Genomic DNA, 21,597 nt, shown 5'->3' on the forward strand with positions numbered 1-21,597 from the left:
TGCTAGTCTCTAATAAGAATGTCCTTCAAAATTAAAAAGATAAGATGTTTTATGGAGCAAGGGAGATAACGCACAAGACCTTTTAAATTCCAACATGGCTACTTACGCACTACCATGTGTTTTATCGCGTCATATAAACAAACATCGACTCAGAGCCGTCCGTGCAGCTTTTCGAACGTTTTCACTTTGTAGCAGTCATGTAAGCTTGAAATATTCATTAAAATTAATTGAGTCTGTTTGTGTATTGGTCTCTGTTTTATATTAATCATTCTACCGTCATGAACTATCATCTATATCGATAGCACCACAGGCGAAAGAATTGATACGATATATATATATATATATATATATAAATTTATGCGTGTGTGTGTGTAAGTTTTTACCGAGGTATGTATGTATGTATCTATCTATCTATCTATCCGCTCAGTTGAAGTCGACTCTCGGTTACTCCATGGATCAGTGTCCTCCAGTCAGTTCTATCCTGGGCCGCTTCTTTCAGATTGGCTATGTCCATTCCGGTATCAATAAAAAAGTTCTTACGCAGATCAGTCCGAAAATGTCGCTAGAAGCTAGGATCACCAAGTATAGATTGGTACATTTCGGTCATATTATGCGGAGAAAATTCCTGTTGAAGGACATCATGCTCGGAATGGTCAGTGGCAAGAGAGGAAGAGGCCGACCAAGAACCCGCTGGCTTGACACCATCAAGAGTGATACCGGAATGGATATGTATGTATATATATATATATATATATATATATAAATTTATGCGTGTGTGTGTGTAAGTTTTTACCGAGGTATGTATGTATGTATCTATCTATCTATCTATCCGCTCAGTTGAAGTCGACTCTCGGTTACTCCATGGATCAGTGTCCTCCAGTCAGTTCTATCCTGGGCCGCTTCTTTCAGATTGGCTATGTCCATTCCGGTATCAATAAAAAAGTTCTTACGCAGATCAGTCCGAAAATGTCGCTAGAAGCTAGGATCACCAAGCATAGATTGGTACATTTCGGTCATATTATGCGGAGAAAATTCCTGTTGAAGGACATCATGCTCGGAATGGTCAGTGGCAAGAGAGGAAGAGGCCGACCAAGAACCCGCTGGCTTGACACCATCAAGAGTGATACCGGAATGGATATGTATGTATATATATATATATATATATATATATATTATTTCTCAAAGAACTTGCAGTTTTAGAATTCGTTTGATGATCAAAGAGATCAATCACATACGAAGCTATAGCAAGTTTACGAAGTAGTAACAGGAATCGGTTTCTAAGCAAAGTTGACATGTCAGAGATACGTATTTGAAAAATCCTCTTTTTTTTTTTAATCCATTCATTTAGATTGCTTTTAAGGAATTTAGTATCGATCTAAGTATTTGACTGGGATTTGAACTCTAAACACAACGGACCGTAACTATATAGTGGGTCTGTACAGCTTTTGTTCATCAGCTGTAAAAATAGAAGTGACAGATTTGGCTGTGTGGTAAGAAGCTTCGTTCTCAACCACATGGTTCCCGGTTTACTTCCACTGCTTGGCACCTTGGGCAAGCGTCTTCTACTTTTGCCTCAGGCCGAACAAAGCCTTGTGAGAGGATTTGGTAGACGGAAACTGAAAGAAGCTCAACGTATGTGTGTGTTGGTGTGTGTGTGTCTTTGTCTCTGTTTTTAACCGCCATCAACGTTTGGCAACCGGTGTTAGTGTGTTTATATCCTTGTAACTTAGCAATTTGGCAAAAGCGACCAGTACAATAAGTACCAGTCTTTTTTAAAAAAATAAGTACTGGGATCAATTCATTTGGCTAAAAATTCAAGGTGGTGCCCCAGCATGGCCACAGTGTAATGACAAGCATATAAAAGAGATAAAAGAGAAATTCAAACTCAACCTGTACAATACTCAGTCATTCGACTACCTAAAAATAGCAACCAAATCTCCCTGAAATCATACTCCATCGTCTTAAAAAGAAAAGAAGAAGGGTAACCTAGATACTGTGCCAAGGGTCAAAAGTGAGGAGGTGATGATACATAAAGAGATAAATAGATAGATAGATAGATAGGTTGGTAGGTGTGTATGTGTGCATAACTTAGAGGTTTGGCATACAGAGACTGATAGAATAAGTACCAAGCCAAAAAAAGTATTGAGGGTTCAACAAAAACTCTTCAAGGCAGTGCCTCAGCATGGCCACAGTTCAATGATCGAAACAAGTATAAGTTAAAAGATATGTGTGTGTGTGTGTGTGAAAGCAAAGATGACTGGATCAAGATGAATTAATAAATGGCAAGGAAATCACTCAGTTTGTTTCTCATCCTAAGCTGATGAAAAAGCCTTCATTGTGCCTAATTTCACAGTGAGACAAAGCTCATATGGATGTAATTGCGTATATTAATTTAAGAATTAGTTAATCTGTCATGAAAGCATAATGAAAATGCTTCATAAAATCTTTCTGTTTTCAAATTGGAACTCAACTCACGTCTCAAATTTGTATCAAATTATTTGGTTAAATCAGTATTTCTAATATTTTCCCATTTACAGAATGCTAACAAGATGTCAGCTGAAGAATTTGAAGAACTTCGTCGTCAAAGAATGGCTCGAGGTCTTCCTAAAAAGAAGCCAATCGATGGAATTAAACATGTTATTGTTGTATCTTCTGCAAAAGGTGGTGTTGGCAAGTCAACAACTGCAGGTAAGATTTCAATATCTTTCAGGGAAACTTATAGTGATGGCTGTGTGGTAAGAAGCTTTCTTCCCAACCATATGGTTCCATGTTTAGTCCCGTTGTGTGGCACCTTGAGCAAGTGTCTTCTCTACTATAGCCTCAGGTTGACCAAAGCCTTGTGAGTGGATTTGGTAGACAGAAACTGAAAGAAGCCTGTTATGTATATATGCCAAATGTTAGGGGTTGTGTGATCATGAAAATTTTCAGCCATCCATTCTTGTGTTACTAGAGCCATGTATGATAGTGCAGAGTCTTACTGAAACTCATATCACTTTCCATTGCATACACTGTCTAACAATTATTTTCAGGACCTCAATGAAGGGCAGAGTTAACTCTAAAGCCTTGTGGAAAGAAGTAAGGAGGCATCACATGTCCTTCATTGCTGACAACCCCTAAAACCATGACAGTTGCAGGAAATTTTGTATGCAAAACCCTTGGAACTTCAGAAGGCCTGCTCATAACCATCTGTCATTTCTTTTAACTTTTTGATCAAAGTTTTTCTCATTTGAGAAAAACTTAATCAAATCTTCTTCTGCTGGATTTTTCAGTTTGTTTAAAAGCCTTTTAGATCTGATGTAGTGACTTTTTTTTTTCCTGACAAATTGACTTTTCCTCATCATATAAGACTTATATCTGTTGTCTTCGTGGGCAACAGTTCTGACTGTTCCTTCTGACACATGGACATCTTTTTGCAATTGACCTCATGGACTTTCTGGGATTGTAATCAATGGTCTGTTGAACTTGCTGGATAAATTCAGGTGTTCTGATGTTTTCAGAGCATTTAGAATGCTTTTTATCCTTTGATACTGGTAATACATTTCCATCTTTAGTCTCTAGCTCCTTACAAACTTTGTAGACGAAAGATCTGGCAACTTTTAAAAATCGAGGTATTTCTAAATCGCTATGCTCAGCCTTTATAACCACAATAATAGCATGCCTCTTCATTTCTTGAGTAAGCTGAGAGTCTGCCATTGTTATTTTCTGAAACAAAGATTATACAGAGTTAGTGAAAAATGCAACAATGACCCAAAAAAGGTATGTCCTCAAATACCTTTTGCACTCTGTATATGTGTATATATATATATATATATATATATATATAATATATATATATACATATATATATTTGGCTCAACATTTCATTTTAAGTCCTATAGCAAATATTGTTTTAATCATTACTATATCTATGTATATATATATAAGTTCATAAACATATATAAGTTAATTATGAAGGACATTTACAAGGTACATAAACATATGTATATAAATATGATATAATATACCATATTATATTGTATTATATTATGTTATATTATACTGTCTTCAGAATCACATATTTAAATGGTTTTTTTTTTATCTCTTTCAAGTCAATCTGGCATTGGGTTTAGCTGCATTAGACAAGGTAAGTTTAATTATTATTTAATACCTTTTAAAAGGATGATAAATGATATGCAAGGAAATAGAACACTGATTAAACCCTATATTTCTAACATTTGTCAACAAGAGAATAGTGGTGCCTGGTTATGTCATCTCTTGGCTTGACTTTCAGTATATGTATGTGTGTGTGTGTATTTTCTATTTGTTTCTGTCATTGACGTTAGGAAGGACATCCAGTCGTAGAAACCAGAACAGTCAGTGAAGCTGCCTGCTGCAGCTCTGGTCAAACCATCCAACCCATGCCACATGGAAAATGGACATTAAAAGATGATGATGATGATTCGACTACAGCTATGTTGAGGCACAACCTTGAAGGGTTTAATTGAACATATCAACCCCAGTATTTATTTTTTAAACTTGGGACTTATCCTATAGGTCACTTTTGCCAAACTGCTAAGTTACAGGGACATAAACAAACCAACATCAGTATCAAGTGGAGGTGAGGGACAAACACAAAAACAAAGATACACACTCATAGATACATGTACATGTATTTATACGATTGGCTTCTTTCAGCTTCCATCTACCATACCCACTCGCAAGACTTTGGTCAGGCTAGGGTTATAGAAGAAGGCACTTGCTCAAGGTGTCACACAGTAAAACTGAATCCAAGACCATATAGTTGGGAAGCAAACTGTCTACCACACAACCACACCTATACTTAATGCACAACATATCTAACTCTTAGAGAGTATGTACATATCTCTGCTTTCATCCTACTTGGATTTCATTTGTCTTTACTGCAATGAGAATTCTGCCAACCAGTATATATATATATATATACACACACACACACAAGTAAGCGCATAAATGCAAATCAAGGTCATATGCAAATACCAAAGGTAGAGTAATATGCTTTTTTATTAAAGCTGCAGAAATATCACAAAAAAACTGTTACTCAGAGTTTCACGTTTCCGTTCGTTGGACAGTTGTGATCAAGACTGGAATCAGTCTTGATCTAGACTGAAACTCTGAGTAACAGTTTTTTTGTGTTGTTTTTGCAGCTTCACACGCCATATGTTATGGTTTTTTAGACTACAGGTGCCTACAAATGGAATATTTATGTTTTGGTTTTGTGTTAACCCTTATTGTGAGAGTTTCTCTGTAGGAACAGATTAGGCTCTTTTACCTTGATTATGGCTTGATTTACTAAGTTGTTTAGGCATTTTTATTCTTGAAGGAATATTTTTAGTTCTACCAGTTATCTCTCATTCTGTTTGTGCCTAACTTTTGAACATATACATCTTACTATATTAAATGAGGTATTCCTTTTAATATGGAATGGTTAACCAGATTTAAAGTCTAAGTATTGGTATGTCCATGTCTTTGCTGTAAGAATTTGTTGTAATGGTCTTGTGAGACTGTTACAAAGTGGTTGACATTAGGAAGGGCATCCAGTTGTGGAAACCATGCCAATGTGGAAAATGGAGCATGACAGTCTTTGGATTCACTGGATCTTGCCAGACCACCCAACTCATGCCACTATGATATAAAATAAACCTTGACTGGGTATATGAATACAGGCACAATTCTGATCTACAGCAGTCTTCTACTGTCTGAGGAGCAACAGGCTATGTCCATGCTCATAACCTTCTTCAAGGCTTTGGAGATGCATAAGAAAAAGGAAGGAAAGGAATCCTAACTCATGGATTGCTGCTGTAAGAGGCAGCACACCAAAATATTGTATTATTCTTAAATCAGAGACCTAGTGCAAATACTTGGGCCATCCAAGGGTTGGGTCATAGATCAACTCAATTAGGGTCAATGAATGGCTACACAGTAAGAACAACAAAATGTAATCTGGTATCAGGCATATACAGGGGTTGAGTAAATGATCATTATTCATTCTTGATATAAACTGTAGCCATCTGTCAACATAGGAAATCATTTCTCTTTACAGGACAAAACAGTAGGCATCCTTGATGCTGATATTTTTGGTCCATCAATTCCTAAGATGATGAATCTACAAGAAGAACCAGAACTTAATCATGGTAAAATTACTGTACTTGCTTTAATGATAATAATAATAATGATTACGATAATAATAATAATAATAACAACAACAACAACAACAATAAATGCGCTGATGCAGTACCAGGCAGTGGCTCTCCTGGCTTCTGATCTTAATTGATTGGAAGTGTTATCATGTACATTGTTTTGCCTTGGTATAAATGATGAGCTACAGCAAATATTCTGCTCAGTACCACAGGTTTGCTTGTCAGTTGCTTGATCTTAACCAGTTGAGCATGTCCCTTAGTGACTGACAATATGTGCATCTCTGATCATGAGCAGAAGTAGTGGGGGAGCATCATAGCCATGTGTTGAAATTCTTTGGGGTTTGGATAATTCACCTTTGGAAACATGGGTGTTTTGTTCAACATCCTTAAACAACCCTTATTCAGGTACCTTTTGAGTAGGATGGGTTACTCAACCTGAAGTAAATTCTAACTGGGCCCCACCTGCAAAGTCATGTACTGTTTATCTTGATATGAGATCAAGGTGTCATGCACACATGGTTGTTATGCATGTTCATGGTGTACCCTTATCAGATGGGTAGGCATGAATAGTATACTGGGCTTTGTATATTTTACCCCAGTGTCACTTTGATGGCATGCACAGCTCTCTCACTCAATAATAATAATAATAATACGCATAAAATAATTTATCAGCTATGTATATTTATTCACTATCATTGTAAAAAGATAATGTAAAAGCAGGAGGCTATCAAACAAGAAACAGAGAGTAAGAATAACAGTATGTATGTGCGTATGTATGCACACATGTATGCATGCATGCATATACATGAAACACATTTGCTGAACACTGATGACATGAATTACCAAGATTATATAATGTTTCAAGAGCAATTATGTAATCCTGGCTGTTTACTGTATTTTATTAACACTGTTCCATGGTTTGATACTTTGCTTCATATCTCACTGGATATAGAAGTGGAGTGTGAAACCTACCATTGGTCCCAAACTTAGGTGACACTTTACAGCTTATGTGTACATACATACATAATACATACATGATACATACATACATACATAATACATACATACATACATGCATGTTTGTGTGTGCATAAATCAGACATTGGAGCTCAATGCAGGTTCCATTGGTTCCTGTCAAACTATGTCAGCAGGTTCAAGGGTGTAGAATGATGACGATGATGGTGATGGTGATAGTGGTGGTGGTGTGTGTGCATGTATATATAGTAGGATTTTAAAATTTAATTTTGTATAAAATTGTTTAAAAAACTACATTTTAAAATTATTTTCCAGCTAACATGATGATACCTCTGAAAAATTTTGGCATAAAATGGTAATTATGGAGATTTTTTTCTTCAAAAATGATTGGTTGATTAAAAGAAATTTGATTTTATTAACATTATTTAAAATTTGTGTTTGGAAAATCTTTGATCTGTTTAGCGATATTCTATTATCATGGGTGCAGGCTTCACCACCAACCAAATGTAGCCCAAATTTGATCCCACAAGTGACAGGCTGTCATTTATTTTTTGTGCATGCTGTGTCTAGAGAAAGAGGCAGTCCCTCATGAAACTGGCCCTCTGAAATTGATGGGATTAATGCTGGTAATGTTTCATTTAACCTTTTAGCATTCAGGTTACTCTGTCAAATTTAATATTTATCCACATTGTTTTAAATTAATCATGCATTATTTTGTAGCTCTGAGATTTCTGTGATGCATGAAATTGCTTTATTCTTAGAATGACATTGCCGGGTAGGTGTGAGAGGCCAGATATGCCCAGTTTGAACATAAAACAGTCAGAATATTTTGGCTGGATCTGGTTGGTTTAAATGCTAAAGGGTTAAACTGCTGCAGGTCAATACCTTTGGGTAAATATCATCTAAGGTATTCTCAGGTTGCTTAATACTTGTGGATGAAAGTTGATGAATGGAAACTGTCTATGCTTATTTATTTGTTTTTCTGAGAGAAGGTCCTCTCTTCATGGCAACATTATCATTATTTTTATTTTATATTTTTGTCTTTTAGCATGTCAATGGGATTTTTAGTTGATGAAAAGTCTCCAATTGTATGGCGAGGTCCAATGGTCATTTCTGCCATTGATAAATTGCTCAGACAGGTAAATATCAGGTCAACACCTTCGGGCAAATATCATCTTCTGTAGTTTCAGGTTGCCTAATGGAAGCTAATGAATGGAAATTGTATGGAAGCCTATTGTGTGTTATTTTTCAAGTGATATTTGATTAACTCTCATTAACTAAGATCTTTGTTTTTCATTCCTTCTAATGGTAACTCAGCACATATTTTATAATGGTTTTGTTGTTAACTATAATTACAGTTTACTTCTTTCTCATTTCAACATTTTCAGTCAGAGTTTAACCTTCACTGCTCTGATGAAATTTTTGCTGGTGATGTAACATGTTAATTACATGCAAATCAGTTCACAAAATCTCTTTCTATTGGCCAATAAAAATAAAATGTGTTCTACATCAAATGAGATAGGGAGAATTCCACAAAGCACGCCACTATCAAATATGTGTTAACACACACACACACACACACACACACACAACAAGGGAGTTAACATCGTTTGTACAACTAGTAATGTGTCTACATTTTGAGGGAGTTGCCTCCCCTGGCAATCTCTACTTCTTAAATATATATTGTTAGGTGATGTAATTGTTTTGCCTTTTGACTCTTTACGTTCCGGGTTCAAAGCCCGCTGGCGGGAATCTTGGTGAGCTTGCAGAATCATTAGAATGTCGAACAAAATGCTTAGTGACATTTCTTCCCGCTCGTTATGTTTCGAGCTCAAATCCCGCCGTGCTCAACTTTGCCTTTCATCTCTCCGGGGTTCGATAAAATAAGTAAGTTAAGTATGGGGATTGATGGTATTGACTAACCCACTCCCTTTAAAATTGCTGACCAAAATCAGATATCATTATTACTAGGCTGAGAGAACGAGGAGTCGCCGCTGAAATGGTAGTGGAGCGAAATGAACAATGCTTTGCAATATTTATTTACGTTCCTTTACGTTTTAGTTTAAATCCTGTTGAGGTTAACTTCGCTTTTATCTTTTCGAGATTAATTAAATATGTACTGGTCATGTGTTGTGCTCGGACAGCAGATGGCAATACTGAAACTGACGTAAAACTAAGGATAGCTAAAAGTGTTAAGAGTATTTAATAAGCTCCAATCAATATGATTATCAAAAAGTCACATCACTAACTAAATCAAATTTATTCAGGCCAGCCATAAATAATAGATTGTAAATATTGGATTTTAAAACTTTGTACAGAGGAGAAATTCGTTGGTTTGCTTTGGTCCAGTAGTAGAATACTTGTCATGTCTACAGGAGATGTAGGTTCAAGTCCTATGGACAGCCTTTAACTTTTTCAATCCAAAGAGTTTTTCTTAAACAGATTTTATTTATATGCTATTATTTATAGCTTTATCTGCTTCAAGATTCACCATTTCAAAAAATAATTTCTATACATTGAATAGTGCTTTCTAATTTGTAATGCAAAATAATTTATATTTTGTCAGGTTTCATGGTCTAATACTGACTACCTCATTGTGGACATGCCTCCAGGAACAGGAGATATACAGCTTTCTTTGACTCAAAATATACCAATTGCAGGTAAATAAAAACTGATATGCTTACACTTAGACATTTTAAGGGATTGGTGTGCAGTAGATAAACCACACCTGATATATCTGGTTTCAGAACCAGCTGCTAGTTGCTATATAAATATATCTCTGTGTCTATCAGAAAATGCTGTTAGTGTAAGGTGGCAAGCTGGCAGAAACATTAGCAAAGGCGGCGAGTTGGCAGAATCGTTAGCACGCTGGGCAAAATGCTTAGCTGTATTTCGTCTGCCGTTACACTCTCAGTTCAAATTCTGCTGCAGTCAACTTTGCCTGTCATCCTTTTGGGGTCGATAAATTAAGTACCAGTTATGCACTGGGGTCGATGTAATCGACTTAATCCCTTTGTCTGTCCTTGTTTGTTCCCTCTATGTTTAGCCCCTTGTGGGCAATAAAGAAATAAGAAACTGCTGTTGGTGTGGTATCTGACCAATAAAGGCTTTGTGTGTGGGCAGGGGTGTCCGTCCATGTGGCATCACTTGATATTGTAAATGAGCCTCACCATCACACTGAAAACGTGTCTGGTCATGGGGGGAAATGTTGCCCTGCTTGAAAACTGATGAGAGTTGGTGACAGGAAGCACATCCAGCTATAGAAAATCAGCCTCAGTAACTTCTACCTGACCCATGCAAGCATAGAAAAGTGAACTTTAAATGAAAATTATCTGTCTGTCTATCCAGCCATCCATCAACCCACCCTTCTTTCCATTTCTCTAGCTAGCTAGCTATCCATCTATCTATCTATCTATCTAAAATAGGCTTCTGTACAGTTTTCAACTACCAAATTTCACTCACATGACATTGGACAGTTTGGAGCTATAGTAAAAGACACTTGTCCAAAGTGCCACACAGAGTGGCCAGAGTCCAAATCTTGTGCTTGTGAAATGTAATTTTTTAAGCACAGCCACATTCAGTCCTCTGGGTTTGTAAAATGGAATTTCAGTCAGTCATAAAATGTTACTCATTCAATTAACTCTATTTCATTTCATCCATAGCTTTGAGCTAATGCAAAAACCATCACCATTATCATCAAAAATATATTTTATTCTGCAATCAGGAGCTGTAATTGTGACCACTCCTCAAGATATTGCTTTAATGGATGCTAGGCGTGGAGTAGAGATGTTTGCTAAAGTGAGTGTTCCCATTCTTGGAATCGTACAGAACATGAGCATACATATTTGTTCCAAATGTGGACATGCAGAGCATATCTTTGGCAAGGATGGTGCCCAGAGAATGGCCACAGAGCTTGGCATTGAAATTTTGGGTAAGTAGTTATTGATTATATTATTAAGAACAGTAACTAGGGTGGCAAACTGGCAGAATTGTTACCACCCTGGGCAGAGAGCTTAGCCACATTTCGTCCATCTATACATTCTGAGTTCAAGTTCTGCCAAGGTCAACTTTGCCTTTCATCCTTTCAGGGGTTGATAAAATAAGTACCAGTGGAGCAGTGGTGTCAATGTAATCAGCTTACCTTTTCACTTGAAATTGCTGGCATTGAGCCAAAATTTGATATCATTATTCTTTTCTTCTCTAGGCATAGGGCCCAAAAATTTTGGGGAGGGGGGCCAGTCAATTAGATTGACCCCAGTATACTACTGGTACTTAATTTATCGACTCCCAAAGGATGAAAGGCAAAGTTGACCTCAGCGGAATTTGAACTGAAAACATAAAGACAGACGAAATACTGCTAAGCATTTCGCCCGGCATGCTAATGTTTCATCCAGCTCACTGCCTTAATTTGATATCATTATTAAGAATAGTAAGTCAGTGAGTTGGCAGAATGGTTAGCATGCCAGACAAAATGTTTAGCAGCGATTTTTTTTTCTAGCTTTACATCTTGAGTTCAAATGCCTTCAAGGCCAACTTTACCTTTTATCCTTTCAGAGTTAATAAAATAAGAGTACACACGAACACACACACATGCACATACTTTCAGTTTCCATCTACCAAATCCTCTCAAAAGGCTTTGGTTGGTTTAGAGCTATAGTTGAAGACTCTTGCCCCAAGTGCTGCACTGTGGAACTGAACCTGAGACTACACGATTGGGAAACAAGCTTCTTAACCACAAGCCATGCTTGTGCCTATATTTGAGTTCAAAGGTCCAGTTTGCTTTCCATCTTTATGAGATTGATAAAATAAATACCTGTCAAGTACTGGGATCAATTTTTGATCTGCTAACTTTTACACCCTTAAGTATTTTGTTGTCCCATGCCTGTGTTACAAATATATATTAATACCACAATTCCATGAGCCAAATAGAGAACCTCTATTTGATAACTCAGCCTCTTAGAAACATTAGCAAAATTTCCCTCAAATTACACCTTACAACTAAGAAAAACATTGAAAGAGACATTAGATGAATGTAATCGTAGATATATTGTGTCTGAAAAAAGAAGAGAAGGTCATGACTGGAATACCTTTCACCCTTCAAACGCCCCCTCTGTTATAGCAAGACACCTGTTTCTGCTTCTCTCTCTCTCTGTCACACTAACCTTTCATCCTCTGACACAAGTTCCCCTCCTCAAATGCCCCTGCCCCTCTCATAATTCCTTGTCTTGCAAGTTACTTGGTGACCCTGCCAGTGCAGTGCCACATAAAAAGTTTTCAGTCCACATTGTAGAATGGTTGGCATCTGGAAGGACATCCAGCTGTAAAAATCATGCCAAAACTAACCTTGCTTGTGCTAATACCACATAAAAAGCACTGAGTCCATTCTGCAGAGTGGTTGATGGTAGAAAGGTCATCCAACCATAAAAACCCTGCCAAAACAGACACAGTAGCCTCAGGTAGTTTTCTACCTGGCTGGCTCCTGTCAACTGTCCTACATACATACATGCATTAGCTCAAGGCTAATCTACTCTACTTGGTGACTCAGCCTCTTAAAAAACTTTAACAAAATTTCTCATATTACACCTCACTATTTCAAAAAATAATTGTATTATACATTAGATGAATGTAATCTTAGGTATATTATCTCTGAAAAAAAAGAGGTCATGAATGGAATTCCTTTCACAATAGATCTACTCAGAGCTAATCTAGGGTAGCAATAGCTATGATTCCATATCTATAGAAACTCCCTTTGAAGAGCTATTGGTTCAAATCCTACCACTATCACCACTCCTTGATCATGAATAAGATTCTTAATTCTTACTAGACTAGTTAGCCTAGATGTAAATAAAGTTACTATTCAGAATAGATACACTACTCAAAAGCTTCATTAGTGGCTTGTATGCTTCAGTGATCCTGACAGCTTTGCCAGTGGAGTGCAAGCTCCTGATAGCCCACCCACCCCACCCCCGCCTTGCTCTCCATGCTAGAGAGTTTAAAGACCTGATTAATATGAACCACCACTTCCCAGGGGTAAAAAATGGGTTTGCATTGGACCAACACTCATACCTAGAAAAAAAACAAACACAATTATAGGAACACTGATGACAATTCGAAACCAACACGACTTTGGAGAGGAAAGCAGAAAGACAGCCCAGAGTCAAGAAGAGAAGAGACAAGTCATTTATGGTCTATTTTTCATAGGGAGCAAAAAGTTTAACCCTTCAGCATTCAGATTAGAGAATGTAATTATGCAGGTAAACAAATTAAATATAACAGCTTGACTTCCGGATTCAGTCCCACTGCGTACCTTGAGCTAAAAGCCTTGTAAGTGAATTTGGTAGACGGAAACTGAAAGAAGCCCATTTGATATATATATATATATTATATATATATATATATATATATATATATATATATATATATATATATATATACAGGGTGTGATGAGTAAATTATTATTGCCATTTTATACTTTTAATTTCACACATGCGCCATGTGCATTGTTTGTTTCCGATTTTGTCTACTACACAGTGGTTAATGTTAGAAAGGGCATTCAACCGTAAAAACCCTACCAAAACAGACACAGTAGCCTCGTGTAGTTTTCTACCTGAATGGCTCCTGTCTTTGAGAAAAACAGTACCATGATGCAATTCTCTCTGCTAGAAATATGGAAACGATATGCTGTACTACTTGGCATTCATGCTGGAAGCTCCAATATGAACATTCAGAGTGATTGGGTGTCAATCTGAGAACAGTGCATGTACCAAGAGTGATAAAAATCAAAATATCCTGTCAACATCAGTCAGCACCATGGTGTTTGGAGTGATCACTAGTGATGGTGACATTATGCTTCCATTCATCTCAGACAGCATCAGACTCACACGGAGGCCTGTATCAAGTGCCTGGAAGAGGTAGTGCTGCCTTGGATCATGAAAGTGGCTGCTGAAAGACCCTATGTCTGATAACAGGGCTCTGCACCATGCCACACAAGCAGAAGAACCCAGTCATGGCTGTCAGACAATATCTGCAACCACATCACCTATAACATCTGGCTACCTAACTCTCCAGACTGCAACCCTCATGTGGGGTACAGTTGAGCATGAGACCAACAAAACTCCTTGTAGCACCAAAGATGAACAGAAGACAAGGATTATGGCAGCATTCACCAACTTAAACAAGGAGATCATCCAGAAAAGTTGCAGAAGAGTCGCCTGGAGGCCATGGTTGAAGCCAATAACAATTTTATTGAATAAATTTACTCTTTAGTATTTCAAGATATTTTTATGTTATTTTGATAAATATATCTGTTAAAATGAGATGTCAGTGTTATTTTCACTCTTTGCATAATTTAGACGACAGTTTATTTACAGCACCCTAAGTCCATGTAGATATATAATAAGCCTCAAAAGAGGACCTAAGAACATATAGTATTTCCAACAAATAGTACATAGGTCCAGAGAATATAAAACAAAGTTAGCAATAGAAAAATAGTATATTAATTATTTATTTATTTATATTTATATCTATAAAATCCATAAGTTATAGACATTAATAAATAAATAAAATATCCCACACATGTTTCAGCTGAGAGCATATCCATTTATAATTATATATAATTAAATAATTAATCAATACAATCTATTTAGTAAAACAGCTTCATCAGGGAATTTAAGAGAAAGTTCCTAGTTACACCATTTGTATGTGTGTATATATGCTGGGGCAGACCCTGGCTCCCCAGACCCCGGTCGAAACCGTCCAACCCGTGCTAGCGCGGAAAACGGACGTTAAATGATGATGATGATGATGATGATGATTACATGTATATGTGTTTGTGTCTGTATTTGTCCCCCACTCCACCACCACCACCATCACTTGACGAATAATATTGGTGTGTTTATGTTCTTGTAACTTAGGGATTCGGCAAAAGAGACCTGTAGAATAAGTACTAGGCTTACAAAGAATAAGTCCTGGGTTGATTTCTTTGGTTAAAAGACCCTTTAAAGTGGTGCTCCAGCATGGCTGCAGTCAAATGACTGAAAAGTGCACCAGAATATATGTATACATGCAAACAGAAAGAAAGCAAAGACCAAAGACTTTCAGACAATTAATATTTAAGTGTGAATATATACGAAGAGAAGTAAAAAATTATCTACACTTTCACCATAACATATCTTTATTATTGTCACATTGCCTTCTGCGCATGTCTGCTTATAGTTGGTACTATTGTGGTCATGTGATTGAAGTGTGAGCCTGGTTGTGCCATTTTTCTTTCTGGCTTTACAGTGTAAACATGACTACTCCACTAGCAACGTGCACCAAAGAATTAAAAGAAGCAGTGATCTGATTTCTCTGGTCAGAAAGTGTGTCAGGTGCTGAAATTCATCAGAGGCTTTTAGCATAATATAGGGATAATGCACTACCACATAGAAGTGTGTATGAGTGGATCAAGAAGTTTAAAAGTCGCTGGACAAGCATGATGCACAAAGAGGGAGTAGGACGCCTGTAAACCTCCACCACTGATGAGAAGATTCAGCAAGCTTGAGAGATGGTAACGGTGAACCAGTTCACCGTTACCATCTCTCAGATCATTGCTCTTTGTTCTTCTTTGGTGCACATTACTAGTGGAGCAGCTGTGATTACACTGTAAAGTCAGAAAGAAAAAGGGCGCAATCAGACTCAGACTTCGATCATGTGACCACAATAGTACCATCTATAAGTACCCATGTGCAGAAGGCAGTGTGATAATAGTAAGGATATGTTATGGCGAAAGTGCAGATAATTTTTGGCTTCCTCTCATAGATATTTATATTAATAGATCAAACTTACACAGAGTACAAACAACAGAGAAAATAAAAAAAATTGGAGAATGTAAGAATTTTGTAGCACAATAAAATTAAGAAAATATACACCAGTTTAAACAATGTTGTATGAAACAGCACCAGTAACAACCCATGAAGTAGCAATAGCAATGACGATAACTGTAATTGTTATTTATTAACGTTGTTTTGAATTAATCATGCATTATATTATTACTCCAAGATATTTCAATGATGTGATTGTTTATTTTTAGAATGGGATTGTAGGGTAGGTGTAAGAGGCAGGATGTAACTAAATTTAGCATAAAATAGGTAGAATATTTGGGCCAGATATGGTCAGTTTAAATGCTAAAGAATTAAGTAATAACAAAGTAATAATAGTCATGTAGTATGACCAGAATTAGTCTTCTCAGCAGAAACTCTCCATTTCTAGTTTGTTGTTGATGTTGTTTAGCTCTAGGCCTGCCCTATGGTCAACAGTGGTCTGACCATAACAACTCCTTAACTTCAGGCATAGTATATCTAGAACTAAATTATCCACTCTGACCTTCTTTATTTAAAATGATAGGATAGGATTTAAGGGAGATTTGACTGTTGTTTCTATCAGATTTAGCAACCACTTAAAAACCAAGTTGTACTGATAAGAGGATATCAATCCATCTCTTTAATCAGCTAAAAACACTTGGAAAATTGTACAGTTCTTCAGTGACTTGTTACAATTAACAGGTGTTGTTGTTCAGTCTGATGTCAGCTCTGGTTGAGTAAATTTATGTTTAAAATCATTCCAGCTTTGATTATTACATCTTTTTAAATGTATCTAGGACTATATAGTCCAAAGTGTCTACCATTTTTAACATAATAGGGTGTGATTTGAGAGAAATTTAACTATTATTTCCAATCGGTTGAGAGACAGTGTAGGTGTCACTTTATTCACTTGGGCAACAAAATGTACTTCCCTGTAGCACTGATATGCCATTCCATGGATGTCCAGTCATAAATGGCCAAGTTGATAGAGTATTACAGGGGTTCTCAGCCTTTTTTTATCTATGAACCCCTTTGATTATTATTTTATTCTGGTGGACCCCCATCACCATTTGATTTTTAACCCTTTTGATACCAACCCAGCTGAAACCACCTCTGGCTCTATAGTACAAATGTCTTGTTTCCATAAGTTTTGAATTAAAATCTTCCACCGAAGCTTAGTCACAATTTATGTTCCTAACACTAGCTGAATGGTAACTAAGTTATTATATTAAATTCTTTGTTATATTTAGAATTAATTGAAAGAAACACAGAGTATCACAAAATATATACGGTAACAAAAGGGTTGAAAATTAGTTTTATAAATACTTCTTTTAAAATTCATATTTTGTTTTTTATATATTAACTTTATGTAGGTTTAAACTGTGTAAAACATTAGAGAAAGAAACCCAGCTGTTTTTTTGCTATACAAACCAATACATACATCTAAAGTAAAAATTTTTCAGGGGTCCTTAAAATATTATTGTGGATCACCAATTTACTATTTTGTTGCATGGGCCCCACAAAATTTTATATGGACCCCGGTTAAGAACCACTGTAGTACTGGCTTATCAGGTGAAGCATTGTTAGTTCATTAGCACTGGCACTGCATCTGTGGGAAATATTCTTAACATTTACTGGGTCAGGCAGTCTAGTACATCAAGCTGGTTGTCTGATACACTATCAATTCAGTCAGCTATGTTATCAAATGAAATTGTGCATAGTGATAATTTTTTTTATTTATTATTACTTTTCTAGGAGATGTTCCTCTTCATATTGATATTCGAGAAAAAAGTGACAGTGGTTCCCCTATAGTTGTATCTAAACCAGACAGCCCTCAGGTGAGTAAACTCTGATCTTGTTATAGAATGCTAAAATAAATATTTTACACCACCATGTCCACGAGGAGAGGCACGTGGCTTAGTGGTTGGGGTGCTGGATTCATGATCATGTGATTGTGGTTTCAGTCCTGGACTGGGTGATGATGTATTGTGTTCTTGAGCAAAATAAGGTGGTTATTTTAATAGCTAGCCTATTTACATTATGTTCAGAGATACTTTATACATTTATTATACATATTGACACATGATACATATTTACTTTATATATGTGATGATATATATATCATCATCATCATCATCGTTTAATATCCATTTTCCATGCTAGCATGGGTTGGATGGTTTGACCGGGGTCTGGGAAGCCAGGAAGCTGCACCAGGCTCCAGTCTGACCTGGCAGTGTTTCTACAGCTGGATGCCCTTCCTAACGCCATATATATGTGTGTATATATGAGTGTGTGTATGTGTATGTATATATATATATATATATATATATATATATATATATATATATATATGTATATTAGAAGGTTTAGAGATGATGTACAGGTATTTTTTATGAAGAGCATCCAGCTGTAGAAACATTGCCAGATAAGACTGGAGCCTGGTGCAGCCTTCTGGCTTCCCAGATCCCCGGTCGAACCGTCCAACCCATGCTAGCATGGAGAACGGACGTTAAATGATGATGATGATGATGATATATATATATATATATATATATAGAGAGAGAGAGAGAGACTTATCTTAACAGCATAAAGTTAGCAATAGCCTATTTACACTACATATAGAGATACTTTATGCATTTATAATAAATATTGACACAATATATGAAGATGCTTTATAACTAACAAACTGGCATTCCATCAGTTACAATGACAAAGGTTCCAGTTGATTCGATCAACGGAACAGCCTGCTCATGAAATTAACATGCAAGTGGCTGAGCTCTCCACAGATATACATACTCTTAACATATTTCTCAGTGAGATTCAGCATGACATAGAATGTAACAAGGTTGGTTCTTTGAAATACTGGTACTACTCATTTTTGCCAGCTGAGTGAAATAAAGTGTCTTGCTCAAAGACACAATGTGCTGCTGGGAGTTGACCTCACGACCTTATGACCATGAGCAGAATACCCTAACCACTAAGCCACATGCCTTAATTTTACATATTTGCATAAGACACTTTATCATCATCATCATCATCATCATCGTTTAATGTCCGCTTTCCATGCTGGCATGGGTTGGACGATTTGACTGAGGACTGACAAACCAGATGGCTGCACCAGGCTCCAATCTGATCTGGCAGGTTTCTAAAGCTGGATACCCTTCCAAACGCCAACCACTCCAGAGTGTAGTGGGTGCTTTTATGTGCCACCGGCACAAGGGCCAGTCAGGCGGTACTGGCAACAGCCACGCTCAAACGGTGTTTTTATGTGTCACCTGCACAGGAGCCAGTCCAGTGGCACTGGCAATGTCCTCGCTTGAATGTTGTTTTTCACATACCACCAGCACAAGTGTCAGTAAGGGAACACTGGTAATGGTCACGCTCGAATGGTGTTTTTTACATGCCACCAGCACTGAAGCCAGTTAGCTGCTCTGGCAATGATCACGCTCGGATGATGCTCTTAGTGCTCCACTAGCACTGATGCCAGTCATCGAATTTGATTTCAATTTCACTTGCCTCAACAGGTCTTCACAAGCTGAGTTTAGTGTCCAATGAAGGAAAGGTATGCATAAGTGGACTGGTTAAACCCCTGGCAAAGGCCACATGGTTATGGTCTCACTAGGCTTGCCAGGTCTTCTCAAGCACAGCATATTTCCAAAGGTTTCAGTCACTATTTTTTTTACAAAATGTATATTATAGACATTAACTAAAAAGACATGCATGATTTCTTTTGTTAAAGAAATAAAATTCTCTTTATGATGCTAACTGTTGTTACCTGATTAGAGTATAACATTAATGGTAGTCTCTCAATCCAAGGATGGTTCTGCAATTTCTTGCTAAATAACTTGCACAGGTGATTTGCTTATAATGATTAAATGTTTGTGCTGCACATAAATTCCCTCTATCAAATTGGCATTGCCTGTACAGGTGCACAACATTCCACATGTCAGATGTTGAAGTGATCACAAAACAACGTGAAATTAAGTGTTTTGCTCAAAATTGCAACACAACACCCAATACAGGAACTGAACCTACAATCTCACAATCATAAATGCAACACTCTAACCATTAGGCCATGCATCCTCACAGAGTATAGCATAAAAGTAAGACATTAGATGTTGAACATTAGATTGGCTACATACTATGGAGTAAATAGCCAAAAACCTGCTCAAGCTTAAATGATAATCTCTATATATATAAAGCTGAAGTTGTCTATGTGTGGCAGGTTTGGCAGCCTTCAACTAACACTATCTCCTCCAAGACCCTGTGGTGCAAGTTGACCAAAATTGAGAGTATGATAGAAGGCTTGCTCTTCCTTCCGTTGAAGAAAAAATTCAAATTGGACCATGTTAACACCAAAAATTATTTACATCAAACAGGTGCTTTTTTTTCTATGAAAATCCCTATTTTTTACAATTTTTTTACTGCTGTGTCGCCATTTTTCGGTGTATTTCAACCAGAAAAATGTTCTTTAAAGAGAATAACAAGCTACATAATGCAAAATTTTTACTTTTAAAAAAATCCAATTCTAAAGGGTTGAAACAAACCCGAGCAACGCTGGGCAGTACTGCTTGTATATTATAGTAGCAACCTCTTCATGTTGTTTTTATTCTAACCATTTTTTCTCTTCTTTTCATTGCAGGCTAACATTTACAAAGATATAGCTGCAAAATTAGCTCAGAAAGTTTCAGAAGCAAATTGATATTAAATTGTATTTGTCATTATACTTAGGTATAACAATATTAATGCAATCTGTTGCATGGTTTGTGTTTCTGTTTCATTTTGAAACATTTATTTTCACATAGTAAGAACCTTCTTAGAACCATTGTGGTGCTATATGTTTCAATACTGAATGGAAAACTTATTTAACAATTTCAAGCATTGTAACTACCCACTATATTTGTAAATAGCAGGCATAGCTGTGTGGTTAAGAAGCTTGCTTTGCAACCACATGGTTTCAGGTTCAGTCCCATTGTGTAGTACCTTGGGCAAGTGTTTTCTACTATAACCCCAGGCCAAAATAAGCCTTGTGAGTGAATTTGCTTGACTATGGAAACCCATCATTTGTGTGTGTGTGTCCCCACACTTCACCACTTGACAATTGGCATTGCTTCATTTACACCCCTGTAACTTAGCAATTCGATAAAAGTGACCAACAGAATAAGTACTAACCTTAGAAAGTAAGTACTGAGGTCAATTTGTTTGACTAAACCTTTCAAGGTAGTGCTCCTGTACGGCCACAGTCCAGTAGTTGAAACGGTAACTTAATATTAGTATTAGGTTACCATTATCAACACCACAATTGCTAAGAGTATTTTGAATTGCAATTAATGGTTTCAAATTTTAGCACAAGGCCAGCAAATCTGGGGGAGGCGTAAATTGATTGCATTGACCCTAGTGCTCAACTGGTACTTACCATATTTTAGTGTGTATAAGGAACCCCCCAGTTTTGGGGGCTTAAAATTTGGAAAAAAGGTTTTGTAAGGGATTATATTACTGTCCATGTATAAGAAACTACCATATTTTTTTTATCCTAATTTTTGACAAAAACGGTTTTCCTTATACATGTTAAAATACAGTAGTTTATTGATCTCAAAAGTATGAAAGACAAAGTCAACCTCGGCGAA

At 36.7% G+C, this 21,597-nt stretch overlaps 1 protein-coding gene across 2 annotated transcripts; it reads left to right on the plus strand.

Moving 5' to 3' along the window:
- Positions 1-47: 47 nt before the first annotated feature.
- Positions 48-21,006, plus strand: LOC115217049 (iron-sulfur protein NUBPL-like). Of its 2 annotated transcripts, none has more exons than XM_029786640.2 (10): positions 48-199; positions 2,538-2,688; positions 4,089-4,123; positions 6,059-6,149; positions 7,446-7,485; positions 8,179-8,269; positions 9,697-9,790; positions 10,855-11,061; positions 17,726-17,808; positions 20,613-21,006. In XM_029786640.2, the coding sequence occupies exons 1-10, from the start codon at positions 95-97 to the stop codon at positions 20,670-20,672; spliced, it is 957 nt and encodes a 318-aa protein (XP_029642500.2). In that variant the 5' UTR covers positions 48-94; the 3' UTR covers positions 20,673-21,006. The 2 variants fall into 2 exon arrangements, with proteins under 2 accessions (XP_029642500.2, XP_036359023.1); XM_036503130.1 differs by lacking the exon at positions 48-199 and adding an exon at positions 1,612-1,632.
- The last annotated feature ends 591 nt before the right edge of the window (positions 21,007-21,597 follow it).

Source organism: Octopus sinensis, linkage group LG1 (assembly GCF_006345805.1).
Source record: "Octopus sinensis linkage group LG1, ASM634580v1, whole genome shotgun sequence".
Classification (NCBI taxonomy): Eukaryota; Metazoa; Mollusca; class Cephalopoda; order Octopoda; family Octopodidae; genus Octopus; species Octopus sinensis.